The 9972-nt window shown below is 44.6% G+C and overlaps 1 protein-coding gene across 1 annotated transcript; it reads left to right on the forward strand.

Moving 5' to 3' along the window:
• The first annotated feature begins 556 nt into the window (after positions 1-556).
• POLR1F (RNA polymerase I subunit F) lies at positions 557-8409 on the forward strand. The gene is made up of 4 exons (XM_037890574.2): positions 557-1207; positions 1536-1677; positions 5343-5551; positions 7920-8409. The coding sequence occupies exons 1-4, from the start codon at positions 921-923 to the stop codon at positions 8305-8307; spliced, it is 1026 nt and encodes a 341-aa protein (XP_037746502.1). The 5' UTR covers positions 557-920; the 3' UTR covers positions 8308-8409.
• The last annotated feature ends 1563 nt before the right edge of the window (positions 8410-9972 follow it).

A 9972-nucleotide genomic window follows, 5' to 3' on the forward strand; every position in this document is an offset into this window, starting at 1 on the left:
GGAGGAGGTCGCGCTAAGGATGTCACACGGGGTGGGAAACCTGTCCCAAGCCGGAGCTCTGCAGTTAAGAGCATAAGACCGGCCATCCCGGGTCAGACCAATGGTCCAGCTAGCCCAGTATCCCGGCCAGTGGCCAGGGCTGGCAGGAAAGGGCAGGGAGGCCGCGCGGCGGGGAGGGGCTGGCAGCGCCTTCAGCCCTTCCTCTCCAGGCCCCGCAGCGCGGCTAGCTCGGGGACGGGGGGCTGTGGCGGCCGCGCTGCAGGGCAGCCTTGGTTCGCGGGGAGGAGGTGGCGCCGCTGCAAGCTCCGGAGCCCGCCTGACGTATCTCCGCGGGGGCTGCCCGCCCCATTTGCCCCGGGAGAGAGACGCGGTGCTGGGCAGGGCGGACTGGCCGGGAGCCGGGTACCCCCCAGCCCCGCCGCCACAGGGCGCAGCGCCACGAGATGTGTGGGAATGCACGCGGCCGGCCACCGCAGGGGCGGGGCAGCGACCAGAGTGCGCGGGGCTGGGATCACGCGTTCCTCAGGCTCGCTCCGCTCAGCGCTTGCGCGGGATGCCGGGGAACGTCGCTTAGGCGCGCGCGGGGTCACTCGAGACTTCGTGGCGCGCGCACAGGAATCAGGCGGCAACGGATCGGGGTGGCTAGTCTGGGGTCCGTGTGACTGACCAGGGCATCTCCGGGCCCCGCCCCACGTGGCCCCAGATGACAAAGCTTCCGCTCGCTCCGCCCACCTTGGGACGGTGCCCTACGCAAGTGTCTAATGTAACCTACAGCCGGAACGTGCTCCACATCCACACAACTGCAGCGGGGAATCCACACAAGATGGCTGCCCTGCTCAACCCTTAGTTGCGGCGTGAAACGTCACTTCCCCTCCAGGAGGGCTCGCGTGTGACGTCGTCAGGGAGCGCCAGAGTGAATCATGTGCGCGCTCCACAGCAGGGGGACGGTTGCAGTCCGGAGCGTAGCGGACAGTTGTGGCGGCAACCTGGGGACCACCGTGGAGCTGCCGCACTCGGCGGCCCGGCCGCTGCCCTGCCCGGAGATCCCGTCCTTCGCGGCCGCCTGCCGGCTGGTGCGGAGCCGCTACTCGTGCCTGGTGGCGGCGCCGCATCGGAGACACATCGCGCTGGCCCCGCGCTACCTGAACCGGAAGCGCACCGGGATCCGCGAGCAGCTCGACGGCGAGCTGCTGAGATACTCGGAGAGGTGCGGCCCGCGGGTACAAGCCCTTCCCCTCCCCCACCGAGCGCTCAGAGACGGAGCAAGCCCCCCCGCCGCCGCGTGAGAGCCACCTGGTCTCCACGCCACGCGCGTTCTCGCCCTTCCGCCACGGGCCCCGTGTGGCGGAGCCCTCCTTCGGCCAACCTCAGCAGCAACCCCCTCGCAGCCCCAGCGGGGCATAGACCTGAACGTGGAGGAATTTCCTTCGTCCCCCTCTCCCCCCCCCCCCCCCCCCATCAAGTTCGTGTTGATTTTGCAGTATCCGTGTTGGTCAGAAACATTATAACACCTGGTCTTTCCTCTCCCTGTGTAGCCTCAGCGGTGTGCCAGTGGCTTATGATAACATCAGAGTAGTGGGTGAATTAGGTGATATTTATGATGACCAAGGATTCATCCATTTTAACATTGAAGCAGATTTTGTCATTTTCACTCCCAAGAAAGGAAAAAAGCTTGTGGTATGTAAAAATACTTACGTTTTATTGTATTTTGTAGTAAGTGAAGCTTAGCTACTAAGTAGATTGAACAATTGAATTTAAATAGGTACTGTTACAGTTAGTAGACAAATACTGAACTACCTTATTTCTGGTTTCAGAGTAGCCGCTGTGTTAGTCTGTATCTGTAAAAAGAAAAGGAGGACTTGTGGCACCTTAGAGACTAACAAATTTATTTGAGCATAAGCTTTCGTGAGCTAGTTGTAGCTCATGAAAACTTATGGTCTGGTAGTCTCTAAGGTGCCACAAGTCCTCCTTTTTACCTTATCTCTGTTACTGAATCTGTTTTTCCTGCTAACTTATCAACTGTAGGTATAATGTTGTTCTAGCAGTGTCGCCCCACAGTATTAGAGCGACAAGGTGAGTGAGGCTGTATCGTTTTTGAATCAACTTCTGCTGGTGAGAGACTAGCTTTCAAGCTACATAGCTATTCGGGGGGGGGGAGAGAAGGTGTTTAGTGTCATGGCTAAATGCAAGATTAAACAGTTTAGCATAAGTAGTTGTGATAGACATCTGTAGGACCCAAGGATCTTGAAATGTATGTTGTGCGGATCCCATCCTGAAAGAAATCTTTCCTGAATCTCCTCTTCTGGTCTTCAGACTGCTCCATGCTCATCATCAGAAGCAAGGCCCCCACAGACCAGGACAAACCAACTCAAAGCTGCACCAAGCACTGCCAGAACAACAGGTGCAAAACTGGCAGACTTATCTCCACTGCTACCAGGATCAACACTCCACAGCCCACCTTTAAAGATCCATGGTCCTACTCGTGTCTGTCATAACAGGCCATGTACCTCACCCAGTGCACTAAATGCCCACTAACAACTATGTGGGTGAAACCAGACAATCACTATACTCTCATACAGGAAAATAAGACAAAAACACTGTATCGCCTGTGGCTGAACACTTTTCAGTCCGTCTATATGTGACCCATCAGTCCTCATCCGCAGAGGAAATCTGCATAATACTTTCAACAGACAAACCTAGGAGCTTAAATTCATAACTTTGCTAGACACTAAAAATCATGCTCTTAATAAAGATACTGGATTTATGGTTTATTACAGCTGTCTGTAATCCACTAACCTCTTTTTTTGTCCTATGACTGCAAGGGCGTTAATGGGCCACTTTGCATTGAATGGTCCCTTAGGATATATGCTAACTACTTATGCTACACTATCGGTTCAATCTTGTATTTAGCTGTGACGCTGTTAGTACCTTTCCCGAGATTTGAGGAAGAGCTCTGGGCAGGTATACACTTAAAATGCTGCACTGATGCAGCTGCACTGCTGTACCGCTTAAGTGAAGATGCTCCTAAGCCAATGGGGAAAGCTTCTTCCGTCATAGTTAATCCACCTTTGCAAGAGGCGGTAGCTATGTCGATGGGAGAAGCTCTCCTGTCAACATAGCGCTGTCTACATTGGGGGTTAGGTCGGTATAACTATGTCACTTGTGTGTAGATTTTTCACACCCCTGAGTGACGTAGTTTTATCGATATAAGTCTGTAGTGTAGACCTGGCCTATGTGTAGCTCAAAAGCTTCTCTCTCTCTCTCCAATAGAAATTGGTCCAATAAAAGATATTACTTCACCCACCTTCTCTCTCAACTGTAGGTGTGTTTTTTCCTCCCAAAGAAGGGCTGGTACAGGCTTATACCTAAAGTAATGCAGAGTCTTGTCCAATAATCATAGGCACAAGTATTTGTGGTTATGAAGTGCTCTCTATTGTGATTCTGTTCTCTTTGCAGAAAAGAACAAAATGCAGAATTTTTGCTCCTGAGCATTTCAAAATAAAGAGTAGGCATATGGATCTCCTAAGAGCTTTAACACAAACATACCTCTGTGTGAATGCTTGCAAGCTTCAGAATTCAAAAAAGTAGGTCAGAATATTGGCCTACTCACATTGACACATTGCATTTTTTAGACACAGTAGTTTAATATATTAACATTCTGTTCCAGCTTTGGCAATTTTTGATTAAAGTCTACTCTAGGAAAAATTCTGCTCTCAGGCCGCTGTACGTATCTGTGGAGAGACTATCTAGAGCAGCGGTTCTCAACCTATTTACCACTGAGAGCTACATATGCAGCTTTCTGTGTGTTACGTGGGCCCCATCCACACAATATATTTACTACCTGTACATCTTTTTTTAAAAAAGTTTAGTATTTGTGTTATGACAGCAATACGATTCAAGTCAGTGTAGTAGCTTTCATTTCAACAGTGGCAAATGTCCACTAAGAGCATTTTAAATTAGCAAAATAAGTCAAAACATTAACTGCTAAAATTAATTTAGAGTAAGTGTAGCGGTGCGACTGTGCTGAGTGCCCGGAGACCATGGGTGCGGACTCTGTCTGCAAAGATGGAGAGAGTGTAGGGTGCTCCCCCAGTCAGGGACTGCACCCCCATCACCCAACCTCCCTGCAACTGTCCCCCCAGCATCTAGCCCCAACACTGGGCTGGCACACGTGCCTGCCCCGCAGAGACTGGGTGCCCTGTCCATGGCAAAATGCTAGAGGGGCAGTCTCTGGGGAAGGGGCATCTAGCCCCCCATCGAGGGACCGTCCCATGCCACCAGTCCTTCCACCTAGAATCTGCCGCCCATGCCCTGGCTGCATCCCTGCTCCCTGCAGGCCTAGCCCCCTGCAACTTCCTCTCCATGCCTGCTGGCTTTCTATCTTGGCTGTATGTAGCTCAGCATGCCCTGCCTGCTTGCCACTGCACTCCTAGTGCCGGGTTCACTGGAGCTGCAATCGTGCAGGGGCGTTGAGCACCGTGACCTCCTGCTGATGCTGCTGGGTTCTGCTGGGGGGAAGGGAGCTGATGCTGCTCAGCCTGATCCTGCTGGTGGGGGGTGATATTGGGCCTGATTCTGCACCGCCCCATTTTTTGCACCTCCTGCAGGCTCTGTACCTAGGGCAGGTGCCCCTCCTGCCCTACTTACAGCCCTGAGGATGTCACATGGGCCACAACTGTGTGCTGATTGGGCCACAAGCAGCCTACAGCCCGAGGAGAACCACTGATCTAGAGACTTAGTGGGCCTGAAGATGAAAAATAAGTGTTAGAATGTCAAATAGAACACCAATAGTAATAGTGCTATTTATGGAAATAGAACATTTAAAATTCTCTTAACAAATTGTATATTTGCCTTTCCCCTCCACACACCTCAAAAAAGCATGTAGACTATTTGAAAGAGCGCTCATGTAGCCGCATTATGCTGACGGAGAGAGCTCTCCCGTCGACATCATAAAACCAGCTCAATGAGTGTAGTAGCTGTGTCGGCACGAGAGTATCTCCTGCCAACATAGCACTGTCCACACCGGTGCTTCTGTCGGTGAAACTTAAGTCACTCGGGCTTTCACATCCCTGAGTGACACAAGTGCTAGTGTAGAAGTGGCCTAATTCTTTATCTTTAATTTGAAAGACTTAGCAACAGTTTTTAAAATGTGGCTTCCATTTGTACAAGTGCTAAACCCATTTGCCATGCATTTGATGGTGTAGATTTGTATGTGTAAACTTTCTTATGTACAAGAATCTACAGACAAATTTACAGTATGTGGAGGAATGAAGGTCTCTTACAAGTTGTGGCCCTTAAATGTAGTATCGTCTTTCTTACATGGTTTTCTTTTCTTCTTTCAGGGTGTGATCAATAAAGTGGCCCCAAGTCATATTGGCTGTCTGATACATGGGTGTTTCAATGCTTCAATCCCTAAACCTGATAGAATGTCAGCTATACAGTGGCAAGACCTTGGGTTAAAAATAGGAGATAAACTGGAATTTGAAGTGTTGCATTTAGATTCCGACGCTGCTGGAGTATTCTTCATTCGGGGGAGACTGAATAAAGACAGGTACAGTGCTATATTAAAGGATTTTTTTTAAACTGAGCTGATTTAGTGGATTTATTTAAAAACATAATACTTAAAATCAGTGTCTTGCATTAACTCTGATTTTTTTCTCCCCGTATAGCTATGAATATTATATTTTAAGTCAGATTTAAAAATCTGCTAATGAAGTCCATATAGGGTCAGACCAATGGTCGGTCTATCCCACTGCCCTGTCTGACAGGGGCCAGTGACAGATGCTTCTGAGGGAATGAACGGAAGAGGACAATTTTGAGTGATCTGTCCCCTGTTGTCCACTCCCAGCTTCTGGCACTTGGAGGTTTAAGGACACCTGAAGGGCAGAGTTGTATCCCGGAGCATCTTGACTAATAGTCATTGAAGGACAACCTTATCTAATTCTTTCTTTTTTCTAAACCCGGTTATATTTCTGGTCTTCACAACATCCCCTGACAATAAGTTCCACAGGCTGACTGTGCATTGTGTGAAGTACTCCTTGCATGTTAAACCTGCTGCCTGGTTAATTGGGTGACCCTGGTTCTTGTGTTATATGAAGGGATAAATAACATTTCTCTATTCATGTTCTCCATACCATTCATGATTTTATAGACCTCTGTCATATCCCGCTCTTAGTCAGCTTTTCTAATCAGAACAGTTCCAGTCCGTCTAATATTTTCTCATATGGAAACTGTTCCATACCCGTAATCACTTTTCTCTGCATCTTTTCCAAATCTAATGTGTATATTTTTTTGAGATGGAGCAACTAGAACTTCATGCGACATTCAAGGTGTGGACAAACCGTGGATTTATATAGTGGCATTATATTTTGTCTTATCTATCCCTTTCCTAATGGTTCCTAACATTTTGTTAGCTTTTTGGACTGTTGCTGCACATTTAGCAGATGTTTTCAGAGAACTATCCATGAGTGGTAATAGCTAATGTAGAGCCCATCATTTTTTGTGTATAGCTGGGATTATGTTTTCCAGTGTGCATTGCTTTGCACTTAAAAGCATTGAATTTCATCTGCCATTTTGTTGCACAGTTACCCAGTTTTGTAAGGTCCCTTTGCAGTCAGCTTTGGACATAACTATCTTGAGTAATTTGGTATCATCTGCAAGTTTTGCCACCTCGCTGTTCATCCCTTTTCCAGATCACTTGTGAATATGATGAACAGCACAGGCCCCATTTCAGATCCGTGGGGTTCTGATGATTTATATTATATACTTTTGTGTGTTTTTGGAGACTTTTTGTGTTAAAGTGGATTAATCCAAAATGTTTAAAATATTTTAAAATCAAGGTTTTTAATGTGAGTAACTTGACTTGCATATCACTCACTGCATGCAGTTATAGAATGTCTTGTTCAGCGTCTAGATTCATTTTTAAACAATATTTATGTGCAGTATGAGTTTTCAGGTTTAACCCGCACAGGATCATGGTCATAAATCATTTACCTAAACCAATCAGAGCTAGTCTAATCTGTCAGCATCTGTAAATATTGTGTTTTCAGCAAGATTCCCAAGCAGATTTCCATGGCTTAATATTTGTACTCATACGAGAACTTACATGGCTACAGAGCCAGGGAATTTTGGTGTTCAATTTTGAATTAATACTTTTTTTTTAATATCTGACTTCGCAACTTCAGTGGGTGCTTTTTAGACAGAATATGTGGAAGTTGCCTAGAGACAGCTACTTTTTTCATCTTCATGACTATATTTGCAACCGTTGTTTGGATTCTGAAGGTTGTTTGTTATTTCATTGTTTTCATCAATGTGGTTATTCCCTTATCTTACAAGTATAGTGGTCTCTACTAGACTAGTGAAATCATGATCTAAAACACTAGAAGTTATAACTTGTCAGGTGTATTAAATTCCTTGATAGTTCAGCTGCATTCCCATGAGTCTGAAGAACTAAGCATGTCCTGTGTTGTCTAGTACTGATCATCTATGTAGTCAGACTACAGCTATTTCCATACTCTTCATTTATGTGCTTAAGTAATCTGGCGTGTATTTGCCTAATAGAATACTGAATCAGAGGAGAACTACATGAAAAGGAAAAATAATCAGAATGAACCCAAGTGACAGATAATACTAATCGGAGGAACTGGAATTTAAGAACTAATGCTAATTCTTTAACAGAATAGAGACTAACCAAGTAGTGGAAATTGAACATGTATTAACAGGTCATAAGTTCCTTTTGTTACTAAAAGACCCTAATCTTTTTTTTCTATTTGAATTGCTGTGGGTTTAGCACAACTCCCAGTCTTCAGTTATGTGCTCCATGTAATTATTGCATTTCAGCAAAGCTTATCATGATGTATTAAATACCTTTAGAGATCTCATTCTGTAAACTCTTGCTTATTTTGTATGTTCCTTCACAGTATGCAATCCAAATATCCTGAAACAGTAACTGAAGATACGAACAGTAGAGATGAAATACCAAAGAAAAAACACAAGAAAAGAGACAGAAGGAATTGTGAGTTAGAAAATGACACAGAGCTTACAGACCATGCAGATACTACTGTGGTGGAAGATGCAGAAGAGCAAAATGCTGATAGAATAAATGGATTTTATGATAAAAAGCCAAAGAAGAAGAAAAAGCATAAGCAAGAAAAGCAGAAACCTGTATTTTATGGAAGTGACTGTAGTGGTTACCAAAGTGACCATAAAAAGGTTAAGAGAAAGAAAAGAGAACACTGTGATGTAGATGAAGAGAGTGAATTATCTCAATTGTCACAAGACCCCCAAGCCAAAAAGAGAAAGGAATGACAAATAGACTGAAGAGTCCAAAAGTCCCTTGCTTGAATGTAAGATTGTCATCTTCTTTCAGACGTATTTGATAAACTTCCAAATAAAATCATATTTTCAGTTTGTGTATTTCAACTTTCTTTTATATGACAGTAGCACTTGGATGTCCCAACCAAGATCAAGGCCTCCTTATGCTAGGCAATGTGTATATATACTCATATTATATATTTAAGAGCAGGTTAGACAAACACGTCTCGGGGATGGTCTAGGTAATACTTAGTCCTGCCATGAGTGCAGGGCACTGGACTAGATGATCTCTTGACGTCCCTTCCTATGATTCTGTACATATTTAAGGATAGGAGATGCCTCCTACTCTCCAGAGATAAAACAAAGGGTGGTAAAGAGGCAGTACATATTCCTGTTTTACAGACGAGGAAATGAGGTACAGAGATTAAGTGACTTGCCCAAAGAGATACACAAAGTGTTTGGCAGAGCTGGGAGGTGAACCAGATGTCTTGAGTGGTAGTCAGTGCCTTAACTACAAGAACATGTTTCTTTTGTTAGTGAAATTAAACGTGGTACTCAAATGCAGGCTTTAAGTCCTTAAATTTAGTATTTTTAATGCCTCCAAACAAACTGATTTCTAAAAAGGAGGTTTAAGGGCTAGATTCTAATGAATGTGCAGTGAGAACATAGTGCTTAAGATGACTCTTAAATTCCAGAGTGTACAAGCATGCCAGGGAGTACCTGAAACATTTGCAACAAAATTTACAGTATGCTACTCTAAATGGAAAAACATCTATTTGGAGAATTGGTCATGTATTCCAGGTGTGTTGGGGGTAGGAGGGAAATTAGGTTGTTAGTGTCAATAGTGCAGTTCACTTCATTTTGTTACTATATGGTTCCATTTCCTTATTAATTAGATCTTACTGGACTTCCACTGAGAGACTGACAGTTTTATCAGATTGTAACTCATCACCAGGATTCCTAGTTCTCCACGATTAAAAAACAAAAATTCTCTGATAAAAAAACAAAAATCCTGTTTTTTCCATGATTAAAATGGAAAAAAAGAATGTTTCCCAAAAAACAATATTTGAACAATGTTTTATTGATAAATTTACAATTTTTAAGCAAGTTCAAAGCCTACTGGTGCCATCACTCATAATAGAATTAAATACTTCTGTGTCTCTATTCTATATTTTCAGGATTTTTTAAATGCACCAAAAAAAAGCAAAAATTACTTTTATATTAATATCACTCACTTTGAGTTAGTCCTGGTTGTTAAAAATAGAGTTGCAGCATTCCAGCCACATTTTCATCTTTCAGACGTTGGCGCTGAGCAGAGAAAAGAACCCTGAGTTTGCTGAAACTTCTTTCCACATCCGCTAAATTTACAGTCAGTTGGAGGGGAACCATTGCGTGTTTTGCCAGGTTAGGAACATGATCTTCAACAGCCATCCAGAGTAAATGGGATTCTCAACGTCTCCAAATTAAGTCTTTGACAATCCCTAAATACACTCAGCTTTAACTGCAGTTTCACAATCTTCATTTTGGATCCAGTGCACGAACAGCACAGAGAAAATTAAGTGCTGGTTGTTTATTTTTTAGCTTGTACTGTCTCCATTTATCAGCAGTGCTTTGAGCAGCTGCAAATCTGTTCGCATTTTCAGTTGATGCAAGATGCTC

This window comes from Chelonia mydas, chromosome 2 (assembly GCF_015237465.2).
Source record: "Chelonia mydas isolate rCheMyd1 chromosome 2, rCheMyd1.pri.v2, whole genome shotgun sequence".
In the NCBI taxonomy this organism is placed as follows: Eukaryota; Metazoa; Chordata; order Testudines; family Cheloniidae; genus Chelonia; species Chelonia mydas.